The following is a 23,113-nucleotide window of genomic DNA, read 5'->3' on the forward strand; positions in this document are numbered from 1 at the left end:
GCGGAGAGAGAGAGAGAGCGCGGAGACAGAGAGAGCGCGGAGACAGAGAGAGCGCGGAGACAGAGAGAGAGAAAATATGCCTGGGCTCCCATCTCAGCTGCATTTCAGTAAGCCAAGTTCATTTTTAATCATTGTAAACAAAAGACGCGATCAGTGTTGGAAACACCACTTTGATGTAATATTTCTATCGGGATCTTGAGATCTTCTTCGCATAATCTGAAATTTGGATAAGTGAGATTTGGCTAATAGAGTTTTCTCTGTAGATGGATCAGAGAGAGGAGGGAACCAGTTACAGAAGGGAGAGCCGAGACCAAGGTCTCAGAATTTAGGCAGGAGTTTATTTGAAATTATGATGTTGAAGATGAAGGTCTAATCACTAAGTAGGAGCCTGATGTAATTCTTCTTCTTATCCAGATGTTCCAGGGATGAGCGTATGGACAGGGAGATGGTGTATGCCATGGACCTGTTGCGCTCGTAGGTGATTTGCAAAGGATCAAAGCAATTTGATAGGCTAGAGTTGATGTGAGCCATGACTAATCTCTTGAAACACTTCATAGTTATGGAGGTCAGAGCCAGAGCCACTGGGTGGTAGTCATTCAGGCAGACTGCATGACTTTTCTTTGACAACAGGATGATGGCAGTCTTCTTGAAACAGGTGGGGACTTCAAACCTTAAGAGTTTCCTGTTGCTAATTCTTTCTCCTTCAAGTTGAAAAAGTAGTGTATCCTTGGGGACAAACTACATATGGATGGCAATCCAAACTGGTCAGTACTTCAGCATTCAAGCAATTCACATTTAAAGTTTGTATGTCCCCTTACTTCAAAAGTGCCAATTAATAAACGAAAAACAAAGCTTTCTGTGCAGTTAAATGTCATTTGTTTTAATTTGAAAAGAAAGAGACTGGCAGATACAATCATTTTAATAAAATTAATCGATATCTTTTGAGTTACAAATGTAATTAATAAAATCTAATCCAGCTCTGCAGTTTATCCCATGTTGCTGATACTGGTGGAATTTTTAAATCCATGAATGTTTAATGCAAAAGTTGCTTAAGTATGGATCACTCCTCAAAATCCAATTTCAAATTACTTCACTCTTCAGTCAGGGAGGTTTTCCTGGATTTCAGAACAAGATCTTTGACAAATGGTGTTAATTCTTGCATCTCCTTTCGAACAGTTTCTACATCATATTCACTCTCTTTCTCAACATTTTTGCATTCATCCGGGTCATCACCTCCTTGGCCCCCTTGTTTCTGCTGACCTACAAGTTGTTTCACTACGAGACCTTGGTACTTCAACAGGAGCTTGTACTGATCCTGTGCAAAAGAATAACCCGGGTTATTTTTTTAAAAAAAATAACTTTTCCATCACAGTTACATTTCTAATTGATGCATTGAGACATCTAAACTTTGATTAATACTTCCATGGGTTTTAATGAAACATTTTTTGCATCTAAAAATTGTGCAACACAACAATGTGGAAAATCGGTAACTTTTCAATTGATTCCATCTATACTTCTCGCAGCCTTGGGAAGGCAACAAACGCAATTGAAGAGCCGTCCCACCCTGGTTATAATCTCTTCCTACCTCTTTGGTCAGGCAGAAGATACAAAAGATTAAAACATATGTACCAACAGATTCAAGCACCGCTTCTTCCCCACTGTTATCAGATTTTTGAATGGACCTCTCAAACTTTAATGTTAAGGCTGATCTCACTCAATGTGAGACCATATTCTTTGCTCTGTTCTGTAACCCTAATGCATTTTGTACTGTACAATCTGCCAGCACTGCATTCAAAACAAAACTTAGCTGAGAACATATGACAGTAATAAATCAAATTAAAATAAAAAGGACGCATAAAGCTTTAAACGGTATTCTAAGTAGTCATATGTGAGAAATATAGCAATCAGAAAAAGCCTCATATTCACATCCTTGGCATTGGTTTAATTAAAATACTTGTTTCATGCCCCTGTTTACAATGGGATTTGATCCAAGATTGCTGTGAAGACAGCATCAACAATGCAAGCAGTCGGGCCAGAATTCAAGTTCCTACCTCGATATTATACACTGCCATGACCTACAAAACAGTTTCAAAAGAGACATAATGGATTTACAAGATCAAAGATCAATTATGTCAACTTTATCTGACATGAATTTACAATGGCCATTTAAACGATACAGCAATCTCCTACTGGGAAGAGCAAGAAGCTAGTTCAATACGTTCAGTGAAGGTTGGGTGGAGTGACTTTAATGTCCTGTGTTTAAGACTTGGTTATTCACGCTGCTTCAACATTGATTCCTCAATTTTAAGGAAGTGTGGAATGGAATGAGAAAAGCCATTAAGCATGCTCACTGCATTAGTCCTGTACAAATTACACCATCTATTTATTTCTACACACATTGTCACTAATCCTTCAAGATTATCAAGCAATACTGAAAATATTCATCGACCCTGACATTTTGAGCCAGTCAGCGTAAGAAATTCCACTGTAGCAAACAGAGGACAACTGTGTCCTACACACTGCTTCACGATCACAGGCTCCACACTCGCTCAACAGTCTGCATTCCCAGTCTTAAGAACATTACAAATTGAGGGATTAAAAAAACTCCAATTGTTAATACTTTTCAGAATCGTATGGTACATTAGCACTGTATCCATAAATTAAACTTGATTTGAATCTGTATTTAAAAACTGGTACACATGATCTAATTTTTTAACATTAAACAATAACTGGCTTCTTTTAACACAGAGCAGTTATGTTTAAGGTGACAAGTTACCTCTGGAATCTTGGTCATTAGGAACGTGATAATCTGTGGCACACATCTGCCGGGTGCATGAAGCATGTTGTGAGTCGACAGCTGGAACAGCAGAACTGATGTCAGATGCAAAACTAGTGCCGGCTCCTCAGTAGCCTTAACCTGTTCCAGTAATGCCTGTCTGTGCTGGAAAATGACTTGTCTACAGCAAGAGAGCATTTAGATAAAAGTTAGACAATGTTCCAAACAGTCATTCAATGACACAGATTTTATGAGAACTTCATCAACACTCAGGAGCCTCACATCATCCAAGACAGTCATTTGCCTGGCATCCTATCCATTCACTCCCTTCACCACTGACACAATGTGACAGCAGTGTGCACCTTCTGTAAGACACACTGAACAACTTACTTATCAAGGATCCTTCAAAAGCAGCTTCCAAATACATGAACTCTATCACTTTTAAGAGCAAAGGCAATAGATCCCATCAACTGTACGTTCCTCTACAAGTCACATAACATGGTGAATTGGAAATATATTGCTATTCTTTCACTGGTACTGGATCAAAACCCATGAACTCCCTCCCTTACAACATTGTGGGAGTAACTATAGCCCAAAGACTGCAGAGTCAGAGAGATGTACAGCACAGACACAGATCCTTCGGTCCAACCTGTCCATGCTGACCAGATATCCCAACCCAATCTAGTCCCATCTGCCAGCACCCGGCCCATATCCCTCCAAAACCCTTCGATTCATATACCCATTCAGATGTCTTTTAAATGTTACAGTTGTACCAGCCTGACCACTTCCTCTGGCAGCTCATTCCATACACGTACCACCCTCTGGGGTGAAAATGTTGCCCCTTAGGTCTCTTTTATATCTTTCCCCTCTCACCCTAAACCTATGTCCTCTAGTTTTGGACTCCCCCGCCCCGGGAAAAGACTTTGTCTATTTATCCCATCCATGCCTTCACGATTTTGTAAACCTCTACAAGGTCACCCCTCAGCCTCCAACGCTCTCCAGGGTAAACAGCTCTCACCCATTCCACCTCTCCCTACAGCTCAAATCCTCCAACCCTGGCAAGATTCTTGTAAATCTTTTCGTAACTCTTTCAAGTTTGACAACATCTTTCCGATAGGAAGGAGACCAGAATTGCACGCAATATTCCAAAAGTGGCCTAACCAATATCCTGGACAGCCGCAACGTGACCTCCTAACTCCTGTACTCAATACTCTCCCCAATAAAAGAAAGCATACCAAACGCCTTCTTTGCTATCCTATCTACCTGCGACTCCACTTTCAAGGAGCTAGGAGAGGTTGAAGAAAGTGGCTCACCAACACTTCAAGGGTAATTAGTGAGAGGCAATAAGTGTTGCCCCTGCCAACACACAATCCAAGAACAGAATGAAATATTGTTGATCTATAATGCTGAGTTTGCAATGCTGTGCAAAACCCGCAGGAATACGATCTTTTGAAAATATTATGGATGCTAAAAATCAACAAATCGAAAACGACTAAGTGTCAACACCCTGAAATGTTAACTCTAATATCTGCAGCCGGTCTATTGAGCATTTCTAGCACTGTTTCAATTCAGACTTTCAGCATCTGCAGTATTTTGCTCCTAAATTAAGAATTAACAGCAGAAATGTTAAGAAATTGCAAACCAATCAATTATTCTCTAAAGTAAACTAATCTGTTGGAGACATATGTTTTAAAGTAGCTATGTTTTCCATAATATTCCAGTGCCTAGAACAAAACTCAGAAAAACAACAGGAAATGCTAGAAATCCTCATCTAGTCAAGCATCATCTGTGGAAAGAGGAACAGAGTTAATGTTCCAGGACAACCATTCATCAGAATCATCAATTATACACATGAAACTGTTCAAAACTACAATACTATTAACTCTAATAGTTAAGATTACAATTCCTAATCTACTTTTTTCTAATTCTTATTGAGTTTTACCTTTCTTTCTTTTTATCTCCCTTTTTGAGCATAATTCCACAGACTTCTGCCACACCATCCAATATGTTAAGGAATTCTTCTATACTCTTGACAGAAATGAAACAAAAGCAGTCAGTCAGTCAGTCAACCCAATGCCATTATTCACTTAATGATAAAATTTCCTGCAGAAAGGTTCATCCTGTTTTAAATGTGCTGCCCAATTTAGTATTCCCTTTGATAGGTGCCCATTGCTTGTCGCTTGTTATGCTTCACCATGTACAAGATCAGGTTAAGATTGCTAGACCGGATCAAATGGCTTTCTCAAGTTTCCATTTGCGCAATCTTAAAAGCAACTGCATTTGCTGTTTGCTTAATCGGTTACCAAAGGGCCCAGCACAGTTTTGCTATGCCTGATTAACTCTGTAGTCTGACCTGGGTCAGTCCAAAAAACATTTTCTTGGCCCCCAATAAAAGACACCTGCATACTGAGAGCTGGAGTTACTCGAAGTCAGCATCAACCCCAAGATACAGTCCTCTTTGATAAGTCTTCCTTGATATAATGGCCATTCCCCTCCAAAAACTAATTAATAAAAACTCTGATGACAGCCAAGTTAAATTCGAGCATAGTTAATAAATTGTACTAAATAACTTACTAAGTAGAAATTAATCTTAGTTTCAGATTAGGAATAGTTGTTATGCAGCGGGCCAGAGTTAAGAACTGAAATTGGTCAGAAGTCCCATTTCAATTAGGGAGACAGGTAATCACCACTACAAGTGCTATCGATTAGAAGCTCTGACATTAGATGTCCTTAACACGATTCAAAGTCAATGTTTTTTAAACCAAGGTAACAATTAGGCTGCAGATGATTTATACTGAAATTTCTCACCACAGCAGGAAAGAAAATGATACAAGTGTCCTCACTCTAGAGTACTGTTTTGAAGATGTTGAAGAGTTCAGTACAAATAGGAATGTTCTCTTCCCACCAGGCAGTAGAAAGGTGTCGAGGGAAGTGCTCAGCAGCTGTTAGCATTAGGTTACATATCAGACAATTCCAAGAGAGCTTTCATAATCTGAACAAGGTTGCTACTCCCACCTCAGATATTTCATTACTTTCTACTTCACCATTCACAAACCTTCCCTCTGCTCACCATAAGCACACCTCACATTTTGAAAGGTCAAATATAGGTGGAAATTATACAGTGAATAGCAGAATCCTTAGGAGTACTGATATGCAGAGGGATTTGGGTGTGCAGGTCCACAAAAAAGAAAAAACAGGTGGCAGCAGACATAGATAATATAGTAAAAGATGCCTATGGTATGCTTGCCTTCATTGGAAGGGACATTGAGTAAAAGGATAAGCAAGTTGTGCTGCAGCTTTATAGAAGTTTAATTAAGCCACACTTGGAATATTGCATACAGTTCTGGTTACCACACCATCAGAAGGATGCGAATGCTTTGGAGGGGGTACCAAGAAAGGTTTACAGGATGTTTCCTGATATGGGGGAAGTTTAGCTATTAAGAAAGGTTGGCTTTCTTAAGGTTGGGTTGGTTTTCACTGGAACGCAGGAGGTTGTAGAGCGAACTGACAGAAGTTTATAAGATTGTGAATGGCATGGATAGAGTGGAAAGTATGAGGCAGTTTCCCAGGGTGGAGGGATCAACTACTAGGGGACACAGGTTTAAGGTGCATGGGTGGGTGAGTGGGGTGGAGAGGAATTCAAAATTGTTGTGTAAAATAAGTTTTCCACACAAAGGGTGATGAGCACCTGGAACACGTTGCCAGAGGTGGCGGTGGAAGCGGGTACAATAGCAGTGTTCAAGAAACACCTGGACAAAAATATGAATAGGAAGATAATAGAGGGATACGAATCCTGTGAATGAAGACAGTTTTCGTATGGAAGGGCAAAGTGTTTTGGCACAGACTTGGAGGGCCGAAGAGTCAGTTCTATGCTGTATTGTCCTTTGTTCGCAGTGCAGTCCCTATGCTTCCTGCTTACAAATACTACCAGGGAACAAGGCAAGTGAGAGGGCCTCAATATCCTCTATCCTCGGGAAGGGTTGTGATGGAATTTGGTGTGTGCGTGTGGTTGTGTATCGCATGGAAACAGACCCTTCAATCCACCTCATCCATGCCGACCGCACTTCCTAAATTAATCTAGTCCCATTTGCAAGCACCTGGCCCATATCCCTTTAAATCTTTCCTATTCATATATCCATCCAGATGCCCTTTAAATGTTGGAATTGTACCAGCCTTTATCAGTTCCTCAAGCAGCTCATTCCATACACGTATCGCTCTCTCCGTAAAAAAGTTGCCTCTTAGGTCCCTATTAAAATTTCTTCCCCTCTCACCCTTAACCTATGCCCTCTAGTTCTGCACCCCTCCACCCTAGGGAAAAAAACACCTTGCTTATTTACCCTATCCATGCCCCTCATGATTTTATAAACCTCTAAGGTCACCCCTCAGCCTCCAACCCTCCACAGACAATAGCCCCAGCCTATTCAACCTCTCCTTATAGCTCAAATCCTCCAACCCTGGCAACATCCTTGTAAATCTTTTCTGAACACTTTCAAGTTTCACAACATCCTTCCGATAGGAGGGAGACCAGAACTGCACACAATATTTCAAAAGTGGCCTCACCAATGTCCTGTACAGCCACAACATGACCTCTCAACTGCTATACTCTAACCAAGATAGGAAAGCATACCAAATGTCTTCTTCACTATCCTATCCATTTGTTGTTGAAATCTTATACCCTTTTCACAAAGCATTTCTAACTCTACTGGTTAAATGGTTAGCCAGCTTGTACATGGTACACTCCATGGAGAAATGATTGTGCAACTCAGCCCAACATAAGCCAAAGATAATTGTTTTTACTGAAAACAGTACTGAAGAGTCAAAAAACTTACTTTGCCACTCAGGGCATTATGAAGCTTTGAGAGGGGACCTCTGGTTTCTTCAGGCAGTTTTGCCAAGATTTTCAATCTGAGCTGAACATTAAAAGAAAATTCAGAATTCGCACAATTTTATCAGAAATCTGCATTTACATGAAATACAACTACAACCTGATACATCAAGGGGTGCTTCATTCATCAAAGCTCTACTTTTAATAACCTCTGTGAAATAAGAGAAGTAGACCATTCAGCTCTCAAGTTTGCTCCCCCAGTCAATAAGATCATGACGGATATGTTTGTGCTGTGAATTCCATAGCCCATTTACACCCACAATCACCTCTGATTCCCTAACACGAATCTAGCTCACTCTGCCTTAAAAATATTTATTGACTTTGTGTCCACAGCCTCTAGGGCCTTACGTTCCAAAGGTGCAAAGTCCTTATCGAAAAAAAATGTCCTGGCTTCTGTTCTGAAAGGACAACTCCCAGCTGTAAGACAGTGATACTAGGTTTTGCCACAGTAAGGCAAAACTTGAAGCAAACAGCTGACTTAAAACAAAAAAATCAATAATTCCGGAGAATAGTGTCCCTATATTAGTACCAGCACTTAATTTGCAAAGCATGTGTTGCTCAACAATTTAATCTTTGTGCTTTAGCTGAACCAAAATGTTCGAAACAATTTCACACATTTCACCAAGTTTAGAAAATACAGAGCCTTTTGAAATTGCTGACTGAAGATTTCTTGAAAGCCACTGTAAATTTAAAATTACTGTAATTGTGGACCAACCTCCACAAATGATAATGACTAACAACATTTGACATTTGAGAAAATGTAAACTTTAACCTAGCTAAGTGGAAGCAGCAAGAATAATAATATTTTACACAGTAACTCAGCTCTCCATACCTCAGGGGTTATTGTAGTGTAGGTTTCCACTGCCATCATCAAGTCTCCAGCCAAGAAGTTGAAAAGAAGATTTGAAGTATCGGTACATATTGTCTTCAATAAATGCTTTCCTAGTTGAACGTGTGTATCGTCTAAAACATTCAAGAACATTATTTGCTTAGGTGGAAAATTAACAAAAGGAACACCATTGGGCAAATGTGGTTGTCAAGCATATGTTGATTCATTGCCAAATTCTCAGCACATCACAGTAGGCTAACATCTGTACTTCCTGAATGCAGAGCGTACTGGTCACTGCAATAATTCAAAACAAAAGCTTGCTGTTAAAAAGGTTGATATCAGGTTTACAAATATGGAAATACCAAGTGTACACATCAGCTAATCAATAAATGCAACCATTCACATAAATATGACAATTTCCACTGCATCCTGAGCTGGGATAATGAAGTAAAGACATAAAATTATGAAAATACTTAGAAGGTTCAGGATCTATGGAAGTTTCATACTGGGATCAAGAATGCCTGGATGATGTCTGCTTCCCAATTTACCTGTTCACCTAATCCTAAAAACAAAACTTTATAGGGATTTAGCTGTTAAACCGTAAGGTGGAACTGATTGGGTTGTTCTACACAAAGATCAGCATGGACCTGACAGGCCAAAAGGCCCTTTTGGCACCATATTGTCTTAGAATCCAAGTCTATTATATGCACTAAGTCAAATGCTTTTTGAAAGTCTATATTAACAAGATTAACTGCAGAACCCGCAACCATCCCCATTAATTCAAGTCATTTGATGACAAAGGTGGTGGATAGCCAGCAGGACCAAATTCAAGAGCAATTTTACTTCCTTTATCTATAATTGTTGAAGTCAATCACACTGTTCCCATTCCACATCTGCCTTAGATCCATATTGGCAGTATAGTCAGATTCATTCATTTATGACACCCTTGATAAATAGAGTCAAAGTACTTTGACCAGGCCGGTTAGCCAGCTGGCTTGTTATGTCGAGTGCAGCCAACAGCATGGGTTTAATTGCCCCACCCATTGAGGCTACCATGAAGAACTGTCCTATGCAACTTCACCCCTTGCCTGAGATGTGGTGACCTTCAGGTTAAACCATTACCAGTTATCTTGCTCTCTCATGACAGAGCAGTACTACGATCTGGAAAGACTATGGACCAAGTACATTCAATTTTTACCAACTGTGCCATTACATTGTGCAAATTTAATGTTACACCACGAAATCATATTGATGCTTACGTGCTGCAGCATGTGTGTAGGTGAATTAGAGTCATAGAGATGTACAGCACAGAAACAGACCCTATGGTTAGAACTTGTCCATGCTAACCAGATATCCCAATCCAATCTAGTCCCACCTGCCAGCACCCGGTCCATACCCCTCCAAACCCTTCCTCTTCATATACCATTCCAGATGCCTTTTAAATGCTGTAACCGTGCTAGCCTTTACCACTTCCTCTGGCAGCTCATTCCATACATGCACTGACCTCTGCGTGAAAAAGTTGCTCCTTTTATATCTTTCTCCTCTCACTCTAAACCTATGCCTACTAGTTCTGGACTCCCCCACCCCAGGGAACAGACTTCGTCTATTTATCCTATCCATGTCCCTCATGATTTTATACATCTCTATAAAGGTCACCGCTCAGCCTCCAACACTCCAGGGAAAACAGCCCCAGCCTATTCCACCTCTCCCTAGAGCTCAAATCCTCCAACCCTGGCAATATCCTTGTAAACCTTTTTGAACCCTTTCAAGTTTCACATCATCTTTCTGATAGGATAGTGACCAGAAATGCATGCAACATTCCAAAAGTGGCCTAACCAATGTTCTGTATGGCCGCAACATGACCTCCCAACTCCTGTACTCAATACTCTGACTTATAAAGGAAAGCATACCAAATGCCTTCTTCACTCTCCTATCTATCTGTGATTCTACTTTCAAGGAGCTATGAACCTGCACTCCAAGGTCTCTTTGTTCAGCAACACTCCCTAGGACCTTACCATTAAGTGCATACGTCCTGCTAAGATTTGCTTTCCCAAAATGCAGCACCTCGCATTTATCCAAATTAAATTTCATATGCCACTCGTCAGCCCATTGGCCCATCTGATCAAGATCCTGTTGTAATCTGAGGTAACTTTCTTCGTTGTCCACTACACCTCCAATTTTACTGTCATCTGCAAACTTACTAACTATACTCTTATGCTCACATCCAAATCATTTATATAGATGATGAAAAGCAATGGATCCAGCAATGATCCTTGTGGCACTCCACTAGTCTCAGGCTTTCAGCCTGAAAAACAACCCTCCACTGCCACCCTTGTTGTTTTCTACCTTTGAGCCAGTTCTGTGTCCAAATGGCTAGTTCTCCCTGTATTCCATGAGATCTGTGACAAAATTGTGATAGAAAACAGTGCTGAAAATATTAGACCTTGGAAGAGAAGTAGACAACTCAGACCCTTTAATTTGGTCTATCATTGAATGAGATTGTGCCGATTTTATATCCCTGAACCACAGTTCTCCACAATCCTCGATTCCCTTAACAACAAGAACCTGTCTATTTCAAATTCAAAGTTACATAATGATAAAACCTCTACAGCCTTCTGCAGTAAATAATTCCACAGATAGGTAAAAACAATGACTGCAGATGCTGGAAAGCAAATACAGGATTAGTGGTGCTGGAAGAGCACAGCAGTTCAGGCAGCATCCAACGAGCAGTGAAATCGACGTTTCAGGCAAAAGCCCTTCAGAGTTACGCTACCCTCAGAAGAAATTTCCCATCTATGTCTAAAATGAGCAATCCCTCAACTGAGGGAAGATTCCACCATAATTCTCACATCATCACCATGGTGATCAGTTACAGGACAACAATCCAGTTTTTACAGGATTGATGTGATGCAGCACAATACCAGGACAGTCACTTGAAATGATTCACTCTATTACCTTATTACAGAAATCATCAGTGGAAATGTTATCACCACCAAACCCAGTGTTGCAAGGGAACTCAACTGGAAACACATTTTAACACTAACATGGCATGGTATTTACCTGGAAAGAGTTTGGCTCCTTTCTCAAACAATCTTATATTGTTAAGAAAGTTCGATACTTCCTCCTGCAGTTCTTTTACAGTCTTTTTTCTATTGGCTCCTGATGCAGAGGTGACAGTGGACAAGAGTACTGAATGCAACACTTCCTGATAGCTTTTATTTAAAGGTCTATTAAAAGAAAACATATTGTAAATGTCATGTTACAAAGATGCATCTATTTATGAAGAATACAAGCTGGTACATTTCATTCTCACTTTAATCAGGAAGGTATGACAAAAAGATTTTCTCAAACAGCATTAAACAAAATGTACAACATAGCTCGTGGGTAAAACTACTGATGTAACATCATGCCAAATTTTACCAAATGATCCTCACATTTGGAGGCTGTCTCACAAATTCAAAGATCGTGAGAAAGTCTGTGGGTTATTTTACAACAAATACTATTTTTGATTCCTTTATGTGTGATCAAAGTCTCAACATCTGGGTACACAGTATATAACGTTCTCTTACCAGCTACAAATCACATTCTAGAAGGAGAATTATACCTCTCTCTACACTCACCACCCTTGCCCAAGACAGGGACAGAGAATGAGTATGGTAGGGTGTCTGTGCACATGTTTGTTTTTGCCGGGGCGGGGGGAGAAGAGATCTGAAGAGAAGGTGCTCTTAAAGTAGAAAGAAATGTTCTCCCCTTTCCAGTTCTGTTAAAATTTCAAAACCTGCTTTTTCAGGATTTTACAACCACTGGAGTCAGTTGAAAGCATCATACACAGGCACAAACCAAGGACCCATAACTTTAGTAGGGCCCAAAGTATGTTACCCTGGAGAGTGGAGAACCATAGCTGCCACACCAGCAGCTACAAACAGCAAAACCCTTTGTTTAATAGCATGTTTGGTAATTTACACTGGTTCCAGGTCTATTTTTTCCAATTCTCACCCTTGCCTTTAGATTGCACTATTGCTTGCTCCATTATAGCTCTGCCACCTCCTTCAGCTCCCTGTGATCATCTAATTCTGGCTTTGAGAACCCTGGATTTCAAATCATTTCACCATTGGCAACTATGCTTTCAGCTGCCTAGGCTGTTGCTCTGGAATTTCCTTCATAAACCTCTCTGCCTCACTCTCTCCTCCTTTCAGATTATCCTTTTTTCTGACTGGTGTTATGTCACCTAATATGGTTAGGTGCTGAACTCTCCTGAGTTTTGCTATGGTAAAGAGGCTATAGCCTCTTGCTGGGGAAAGAGACGGACTCCGAGGCACACAGAGAAAGCCCGATCTTCTATATCCGAAAAACATAATTCCTAACCAACATCAGCAGTGAAGATGGAGGTTAAAGGAGAAAGTGAAATAAAAATCTGTTATATTTATTTGAAGCTTTGTACAATCAGCTGTTATAATATATCTTTTGTTCACACAAATTGGCGGTAACACAATTGGTGATCAGAGAACGCTTTTTAAAAACATGAACTTGTAAAACATGTGTTGGCGAGAAAGCGATCAGATCACCAACACTAAGTGCGATTTGTATTGCATGAGGCTTGTTTAGCGTGGGGTCACACAGGATGACTATCGCATTATTGAAGAAATGACTATTAAGAATGATGCATCACTCCCAGGTAAATGATCGGAAAATCATAGGTAAAGACTCATGTAAATTTTTAGACAAATTTCTACACTGCATTGCTATGCACGATTGAGGCTGCAGTGTCTTTTTGCTTGAAGAACAATTCATTAAGTGCCTAGCTGATATTCAACAGCGATTATACATTTCATAAACTGGATTCAATCAAGGAAGGAGAACACAATGGTGAACTGGGTGGAATGGTCAACTTCGCATATCTCAAAAGTAGAAAAATCATCTGTCCTCATGAATTTATAGAGACAGATACTGTCAAATCAATTTACAATTATAGGTGATCAGTCAACAACTGCAATTGTGAGATTCAACAAATTATGAAAACATTTGTTCACCAAATAAACTGGAAACAAATTTTGCATTTAGTTAAAATGGAAGTGACCTGCTCCAATTAGCAATTTTACTGCAAAATCTATTACTCCTCAGCTTGCTGAGTGCAACAGCTTACACTTGTATCTTTATTGCAAATGCTTTGGACATGAATTATAAATGTTATGTGCACTATGTGAAGAACAAAGGAGCTCTTTTGGGTCTTGGTCAATATTTATTCTTCATACAACATCATTTTTTTTAAAGAAGATTAGTCATTTACCTTAGTGTGGTATGTTTGATTCTGCTGTGAACAAGTGATCTACCATTTGCCCCTATTTTACAATATCATTTCAAAAAGTACTTGTTTGCATGCTTTGAGATATTCTAAGGTCATGAAAGGTGCTACATAAATTACCTTACCTAATCAAATGTTCTGCAAGTTCACATATCATTTCCTCTGGACAGTCTTGAAGACGATTCCTTAAAATATTTTCAATTTCTTCCTGTGCCATGAAAATTGCCTCCTTTTGTTTGAGTTTACCTAACAAATACAGTTAGAAACATTTCAAAACACCATGCCAAACTGTAGCAATACAGGTAGCCCCTGGTTTGCAGACAGGCTTTGTTCAGGAGGGTGTTCACAAGTCAATTTGTGCACAACTTGAAACATAATGCAGGACAAAAGTAAATAGACATCCGTAAGTACAGGAAACATTCATATGTCAGATATTTACACACTCCTGCATGGGATCGTGTGTGTTAAGTTGGAAGCTTGTAAATTGAGGACCCCACTTCTTTGGTTTTGATTTCCTCAAAACATGGTAAATCATTGTTATGCTTTCAGCTTCTCAGTAATTTTAATATATAGATACATGGTTCTGCTCTGTACTACACCATTAAAATGTAGCACATTCTGCAGACACAAACAAACAATAAAACATTTCCCAGAATGAAAATAACTTTAGCTTATTTCTAGATGTGTAGGAACACTGGCCCACTACACGCTAACCTATTTGTTGGTAGAAATCAGCATTATTTGGAAGATCTCACATTCACTTAAAATATCGCCTTTCTTTCATACAGTTCTCAGAGATAAAGGGGGTTTTCAGAGGAGCAGGATGCAAACAGCTGAATGCTCCAGATTCTTTAAAGTGTCTTCAGTTTTTGCTTGTGCCATGAACATTATCGCCCTTAGTGTATGAATTGCCTGAAATTAACAATTGCCCTCTATATACTGAAATTAGGCAACGGCACAACAGAAAGAATAGTGAAGTTTTTTTGATGATAACATTAGGAGGATGACAAAACCATCCAAGTTAAAAAAAAGAAATCAAGACAGCAATAACATATCAGTGGGATGAGATGATGAATGCAGTTCAACACTGAGAAGTGGGAAAGTGACGATGAAAATAAAATCTCAATATTAGCAGTAATTTGTAAGAGTTGACATCTAGAGTGATCAAGCAATATCAAAAATTATTTTTTGTAAATAACTTTATTTGCAAATTCTTTTTAACTTTACAAAGTTATCGAAAAATACAATAATATCAGCATAATAAAAAAAAACACAAATTACAATACGACTGTCTTCTAACTACTAACCTACCCTATAATAGGAAACAAACCCTAACACTGTGCAATAAAACAAGTTAATAACTAATAATCAAAAAAAAAGAAAGAAAAGCAAAAAAAGCTACAAAATACAAAACAGCTATGCTCAGCGCAAAGCTCCCAAACAAAGCAACGGGAGCAGTGTATATATACTCGGAGTAACTCAGGAGACCCCCCCCCCTCCAGGGCCCAGGGCTTGACAAACCTAACCATCCTGGTTAAGCAAACACCCTAGTTAAGATAACTGACAAATCTATATCCAAATAACTCAAGTAGGGCTGCCATGTCTTAAAAATGGTCTGTTGTGTGGTGCACTATGTTTGTAAAAAGGTCTACGGGAATGTGCTCCACAATTAATTTCTGCCATCCCAGGAAGTCCGGTGGGTTCTCAGACACCCAATTCATCAGAATATTCTTCAATGCACAGTATGCAAGAATATTAAATAGTTTCTGTCCATGCCCGTCTAAAGATGGTAAATTCGGTAGACCTAAGAGGAGAGATAGCGGGTCTATTTTGACTTCAGTCCTCAATACCCTCCCTATCTCTCCCGCCACAGCGCTCCAATAATCACAGACCCTGTGGCATGTCCAGAAGCAATGGGTAAGAGTACCTACACTTATTTACATTTGGGACACACTGAAGATGCCCCTTTTTAAAATTTCGCCAGACGGTCAGGTGCCAGATGAGCCCTGTGCAGAACGTTTTACTGAGTGGCGCATGTCCTGTTACAGTTTGAGATCTTTCAAGCATTCTCCCAGATATTCTTCCATGTTTCAGAAGAGATCTCACTCTTCCTCCCAGGCCTCTCATAACTGGTTAATATCCTGCCAGGCCCTGCCACACAGCAGGCGACAGAGGGCACCAACAGAAAGGGTGCTTGTGGAACATAGCAACAACCTCTCTTTATTGGGCTTCCAGGGCTTAGTGAGAAGCGTAGTCTTCTTCTGGATAACATCCCTAACCTGAAACAAAACGGAAAAGATCTCTGCTGAGCTACCCGTATTTGCAGCTCAGTTGCTCAAAAGACATCATGACCTCCCCCTCAAACAAGTCACCTAAACTAGAGACTCCTTTTGCTGCCCATAGTTTGAACCCTGAGTCCATCATCCCTGGTCAGTACCCTGGCATGCCAACTATAGACGTAAGTGGCAGAGTCTTGGATAAGCAACCCTCACTCTATGCATCGCCCTCCATGTCTTGACTGTATTAATGACAATGGGATTCTGGTAGTGGTCCACAACGGTCCCCATCTTATCCATGAACAACAGGTTAATAAGAGGACCTTTGCCTGGGAGGCATCAATATCTAGCCATATTGAGTTGCCCAACCACAGACAAAGGACAGCAGGGAACTCAAATGATTCCTCCTGATGTCTGGGAAGTCAACTCCTCCCCCTCCTTGAAGCAACTCCAATTTAGTAAGATTGATGAGAGGCCATCCACGATGTCAGACAAAGGAACCAAACCATCGCATAAGCTTCCGCAGCGTTGACCTGGGAAACATTATAGGGAGCATACGCATGGGATAAAGCAAATGAGGAAGAACATTCACCTTAATGAGAGATATTCGGCCCAGCCATGAAATTGGAAGAGCCTCCCATCTCTGGAGATCTCGCCTAATATTGTCGAGCAAGTGAGCAAAGTTAATCCGAAATAACAGAACTTGGGGGTAATAAAAATGCCTAGGTATCGGAACCCTGCCCGTGACCACTTAAAAGGGAATTTAAGGCCATCTTCAACTTCTGGCACATCCTTAAGGTTCCCCAAAGGCATAGCCTTCGATTTTGCAAAGTTAATCTTATATCCTGAAATAGCCCCAAATGAATTGATACATTGTATCAAATGGGGTACAGAGGTCATTGGGTTCGATAAAAACAGAAGGACATCATCCGCGTACAGTGTAATCTTGTGTGTCCTTGGTCCCACTTCCGGAGCGGTTATGTGGACGTTCTGACGAATGGCCTCTGCCAACAGCTCTGTCACCAACGTAAACAACAATGGTGAGAGGGGGCAGCCTTGCCAACTACCCTTACCAATCCTAAAATTCCCAGACTTCACCCCGTTGATGACTGCGGCCAGAGGGTGGCGATATAAAACCTCCATCCACCTAGCAAAAACCCCACCCAACCCAAACTGTTCTAAGACATAAAAACGATACAGCCATTCCACCTGGTCAAATGCTTTCTCTGCATCTAAGGAAATCACCAACCCCTGAATCGATTGTTGCTGACAAACTTGGACCATATTCAGCAACCTTCTAATAATTAGAGGACCTATGACTTTTATAAATCCTGTCTGGTCCTCTTTAACAATATGGGGCAAAACCTTTTCCGATCTCAGTTCCAGGATCTTGGACAGAATCTTGAAATCTCAATTTAATAGAGATATGGGCCGTATGAGGCACAATCCTTAGGCACCTTCCCCTTCTTAAGAATTGAGGAAATATTAGCTTCTCTCAAAGGTGGTGGTAGGCGTTCATGCATATAAGAGTGATTGTACATCTCCAACATCAGCCCTGACAGAATCCCTATAAACTCCTTATAAAACTCACTCGGGAGACCATTAGGGTCAGACGCTTTCCCACTCTGAAGTTGCTTAGCTGCCTCCCGTATTTCCTGAACTGTCAAGGGGGCATTAAGGAGAGAGGCCTGTTCCAAGGTTACCCCTGGGAGGTCCAGGTTCTTAAAGGTTTCCATTCTAATCCTCCTGTCCTCACAGCCTTCAGAATGATACAATTCAGAGTAAAAGCTGTGAAAAGCCTCATTAATCTTTTTAGCATCGTATGTAAGGACCCCAAAGTTGTCTCTGACTGCAGTAATGGATTGGGAAGCACGCTTTTTCAGAGTCAGGTACGCTAAATACTTCCCTGGCCTATCCCCATATTTGAACGGCCCTTGTCTAGCAAAAGCAAGTTTTTTCTTTGCGTTTTGTGTCAGTATAGAATTCAAGGCAGCCCAGAGGGCCATGATCCGCTGTAGCTTAGTCACCGAAGGCTGTACAAAATGTGCTGCCTCGGTGGCTTTCAACTGCATCTCAAGTAGACGCTGCTGTTCCTCCTTCTGTCGTTTCCGGCCAGCCAAATAGGAAATAGTTAATCCCCTAGCAAAGGCCTTAGCAGTCTCCCAGAGCATAGACAGTCTACTTGCCGTGCTTGAGTTGATAGTCAAGAATTCCTGAAACTCCTCCAAAACGTATTCCACAAATTTGGAACCCTTAAGGAGAAAAGGGTCCAAATGCCAGTGCTGCAAACCTAGTCTTAACCTCCAAATATACCACCGTGTGATCAGAGATAGCTATATTCCCAATTTTACAACCCATAATCGAATCCAGAAGGTCCGAGGGAGTCAGAAAGAGATGAATCCTCGTGTGGCATTTATGGGGGTTTGAAAAAAAGATGAAGTTCCTGCCGGTAGAGGGAAGACATCTCCAAATATCCACCAGCCCCAACTCCTCGCATAAGTCAACCACCTACTTGGTTTGCGAAGAAATAGTTGGGGGCCCACAAGGAATCCTGTCCACCATCAGATCCAAAAGACAATTAAAATCCCCCCTCCCCGCATAATAAGGTGCTGTGTTCCAAAAGAGCTCAACTTAGAGAAAGCACTAATCAAAAATTTGAGAGGATGCGCCGGAGGACAGTAGCCATTTAAAATGCCATATTCCTCCCCATGTATCAGGACTTTAAGTATCACAAACAGTCCCTGCTCATCCTTCAATTGCTCTAATAATGTGAACGGAAGATTTTTCTGAATAAGTACCGCCACTCCCCTTCTTTTAGTAGTAAAGGATGAAAAGAATACTCAGTCATGACCTCCCGTTGTAACTTCAGGTGTTCCTCATCATCAAGATGGGTTTCCTGCAACAAAGCGATATCAACCCTTTCCCTCTTAAGGCTAGAGAACATCTTTTTCCTTTTAGCAGGCGAATGACTTCCCTTGATATTTCAGGTGCACCATTTAATAAGACACTTTGCCATATCCCCTTTCAGAGATCCTTGAACGCCTCAGAGGGAGAACCCTGATTACAAAGCACCGAGCACAAGTAAATAAAGACTCAGAGTTGAAGAACTACATATTCAAAAACTACTCTACCATAACTATAAACAACTATTACGACCAAAAAACTACAAAGAAAACCATCTATAGAACCTTGAATGGAAGACTCTTCCCCCTGCCCATAGGGGGCACGCACCCTACCCTTCCCCTCCTTCAAACCTGGACTATGCCCCAGCCTTAGGCCAGAAAATAAAACAAGGAGGTGATCCTTAAATCAACAGAAAAAGGTCAGGATAAGCACTCCACCCATCCCTGGCTTTATGTCACCCCCTACTTGTGACTAAAAGAGAAACAGAATAAACGAAAAAAGGGGGAGAGACAACAAAGAACATCCACAAAATTTCCCATCAGAATATCCAGTTAAAAATAGGAACAACTTATTCCAAAGCTTTTCCCCCCTTTCCAAAAAATAAATTATGACGGAGAAAGAAAGGAATAAAAAAAAAAGGGAAAACATGGGGAAAGAAGGAAAGAAGGAAAAGAGAACAAACATTAACCGTATTGTTCAGGCCAATCCATCTATTTTAAAGTGTCTACAAAGGTTTTAGCTTTATCTGCTAAGTCAAATGTATAAACTGAGTCCTTGTGACTGAATGGAGCACTGCAGGGTATCTCATGGAGTACTGGATGCCCAGGAGCCTCAGCCTCTTTTTAACTTCATCGAAGGATTTCCTCTTATGAATTAAAGCTGCAGAGAAACCCTGGAAAAACATGATTTTGACCCTTTATACAGCAGTGCCTGCGGATCATTTCCCAGTAATCTAGAAGCTTCTATCACTTTTTGCTTGTCCTTATATGAGTGGAAGTGCACTAGGATTGGGCGGGGGCACTGCACTAGCTCTGACCTGTGCACTGTAACCCGATAGGCCCTTTCAATCTGTAGCCTGCTGGACTCGATGTGAAGGCCTAAAAACTTCGGCAGCCAGATTTTAAAGAAGCTGACTGGCTGATCACCTTCCTCACCTTCAGGGAGCCCGACAATTTGGAGATTTATCATCTGATCTCAATTCTCGAGGTTGTCGATATGGTCTCGCAAGGCCCGCACCTCTCACTCCAGCGCCTGGATCCGACTGGATGAGGACTCCATCGCAGCTTCCGAGGCCTTAGTTCGATCCTCCACCTCCTCCAGCTGCTCCCCGAGGCCCGAGATCTCCTGCTCGTGCTTCTGCGACATGGATGCAATAGATTGGACCTGGGCATGAATCTCCCCACAGATCTCCTCAATCACAGCCGCAACTTAAGTTAAGTCTCTCCATCACCGCAGCGGATTCCTGGGAGTCTGTCAGGTCTCCGGAGGGGGTGGGGGTGGGGTCAGGAGACGCTGCTGTCTCTGGTCTTCCTGGTGCTGCAGGGGAGTGTCCTCCCTGCTTCTATTTGCTCACTCCTTTTTCCCTTTGGCATCCTTCAAATGTGTGTTCTGTAAGGTTTTAAACTAATAATTCCACCACATAAGTTGGCCAGGGATGGCAAAAAACACCACTGTGCCTTTGCCGTTAGGCAGAGCTGTCCACAGCAGTCCTACAGAATCGCTGCCATCTTGCTGAGTCCTCCAAAATTATGTTTAATGTGGCGGTCAGCAAAGGTTATTAAAGAACAAATGGAGTTCTACGTTTCAACGGACTATTTGAACATAAAAGCAGAATTTATACTGATATTTAAAAAGAGTATTGGTTTGGTCAAAGGCTGAACTAGGTAGACTTACATCCATCCAATTGATGGAGATTTAGTACAGTGAGGGATAAGCATTGCATGAATTCACCAAAGTAATATTAGGGTTTTATTAAATGAAATAAATCTTCAATAAAAGTTAAGGAGCCAAGCAATAAAAGTTTTTCAAAATTGTGGAAGGATCTTAAAAAGACAAATTAAATAGTATTAAAAATACTTAATGATCTACCAACAGGTGGGAAGCATTGGGGATAAGCAAGAAAATGAGAAGGATGAAGGGAAAAGGCAATAACTTTCATGCACAGGGTATTTACAACAAGCGATGCTTTGCTATAGTAACAAGTCAGAGAAACAATCATTATCTCAAAAGGAAGTACCAAGAAGATAAGAAAGAATGAGATGGATGGGAATCAGATAGCTTCCCAGTCAGATCTGGAGTCAGGCAGGGATGCCCCTTCTCACCCGCCTTGTTTGTGTGTTGCATAGATGCATTTGCCGAGTCCATCAGGAAGGATGTGAGCCTGAGAGGGTGACTATTCCTGGCAGCGGGGGTCTGCAGGTTAAGGCCTCCCTGTACATGGATGACGTCGCCGTTTTCTGCTTGGATCCACTGTCCGTGCGCAGACTCATGTGCATGTGACCAGTTCAAACTGGCCCCGGGGGCCAAGGTAAACCGAGGCAAGAGCGAGGCTATGCTCTTCGGGAACTGGGCCGACCAATCCTCAACCCCCTTTACCGTCAGGACTGACCACCTGAAGGTGCTGGGTATTTGGTTTGAGGGGGCTGGGGCATGCGCCAAGTCTTGGGAGGAGCATATCAGCAAAGTGAGTCAGAAACTGGGCTGGTGGAAGCTATGGTCACTCTCCATCGCGGGAAAAAACCTGGTCATCAGGTGTGAGGCACTGTCATTGCTGTTATACGTGGCACAGGTCTGGCCTATCCCTAGAACCTGTGCCGCTGCAGTCACCCGGGCCATCTTCCAGTTTATATGGAGGTCAAAGATGGACCGGGTCCGAAGGGACTCGCTTTACAAAGTTTTGGGCAACTGGGGAAAAAATACACCCAATGCCACCCTCACCCTGATGGCCACCTTTGTGTGTGGCTGCATCAAGCTGTGCGTGGATCCCCGGTACACAAACACCAAGTGTCACTACATACTGAAGTTCTACCTGTTCCCGGTGTTGCGAAGGATGGGCTCAGAGTAGTTGGACCGTTCCGTATCACCTGTCCTTTGTGGAGAAGTTTATGAAGAAAAACACCTTTGACCACAAGTCCATCAGGAAGTGGTCAGCACGTAGTGTCCTTTAGACCCTTCGGGAAAAGGAGAGGGCGGATCCTATCGAGCGGTTCCCTGAGCAGACTTCAAAGTCATTTGGCAGAATGCCTCACCGCCAGAACTTTCCAATAAGCACCAAGACATGGCTTGGCTGGTGGTGAGAAGGGCTCTGCCTGTGAGATCCTTTATGCATGCCCGGACTCTCAGCCGCACCGCACGCTGTCCTCGAAGCGGCTGCGGGGGGGACGAGACTGTCACACACCTCCTTCTGGAATGTGGCTATGCAGAAGAAGTCTGGAGAGGAATGCAGTGGTGTTTGTTGAGGTTCGTCCCGAGCAGCGCCGTGACACGGGACTCCGTGCTCTACAGCCTGTTCCCTGGGACACACACCGAGACGAACATCAACTGTCCCTGGAGGATCATCAACTCGGTGAAGGACGCTCTCTGGGCGGTCCGAAACCTGTTGATCTTCCAGCTGAAGGAATTGACCCGACTGAGTGTTGCAGACTGGCACATTCCAAGGTCCAGGACTACGTGTTGAGGGACGCGCTGAAGCTTGGGGCAGCTGCTGCCAAGGCATGGTGTAACATCTGCCTGCCTAAAGAAGAACAGGGGGCCCGCGCAGTCATTTGGACTCTGCTGACACCTCAGCTAAATATGTAATCGTACAGACCTGTAAATAGGAATGAATACTCTGTTTTCGGTATGCAAACAAATGGAATGTTTACATATGTATGGCATGTCCAACTGTACAGACCATTAAAGTATTTTATGAATAAAGTATATTTTTGAAATAAAAAAGATAAGTCAGAGAAACAATCATTATCTCAAAAGGAAGTACCAAGAAGATAAGAAAGAATGAGGAAATAGAAATAGAATGAGAAAGGTGCAGTTGTAGCATTAGCCCAGTTTAGATGTGATAGGCTTAATGGGTTGCTCCTATGTCATTATTTCCAGTTTTTTAGGACTACGTTTTCATCAGGGTCAATGTAAACTATAAGTGGCA

At 41.7% G+C, this 23,113-nt stretch overlaps 1 protein-coding gene across 1 annotated transcript in view; it reads right to left on the minus strand.

Moving 5' to 3' along the window:
• Positions 1-853: 853 nt before the first annotated feature.
• The window catches only part of ufl1 (UFM1-specific ligase 1), a 62,172-nt gene continuing 39,912 nt past the window's right edge, over positions 854-23,113 (minus strand). The window contains exons 13-19 of the mRNA XM_072554999.1: positions 13,918-14,038; positions 11,551-11,717; positions 8,494-8,624; positions 7,606-7,686; positions 4,719-4,804; positions 2,777-2,957; positions 854-1,315 (exon numbers count right to left, since the gene is read on the minus strand). Of these exons, the coding sequence (XP_072411100.1) occupies positions 1,091-1,315; positions 2,777-2,957; positions 4,719-4,804; positions 7,606-7,686; positions 8,494-8,624; positions 11,551-11,717; positions 13,918-14,038 (992 nt within the window). The 3' untranslated portion in view covers positions 854-1,090. The remainder of the gene's footprint in view (positions 1,316-2,776; positions 2,958-4,718; positions 4,805-7,605; positions 7,687-8,493; positions 8,625-11,550; positions 11,718-13,917; positions 14,039-23,113) is intronic.

Source organism: Chiloscyllium punctatum, chromosome 3 (genome assembly GCF_047496795.1).
Source record: "Chiloscyllium punctatum isolate Juve2018m chromosome 3, sChiPun1.3, whole genome shotgun sequence".
Lineage (NCBI taxonomy): Eukaryota > Metazoa > Chordata > Chondrichthyes > Orectolobiformes > Hemiscylliidae > Chiloscyllium > Chiloscyllium punctatum.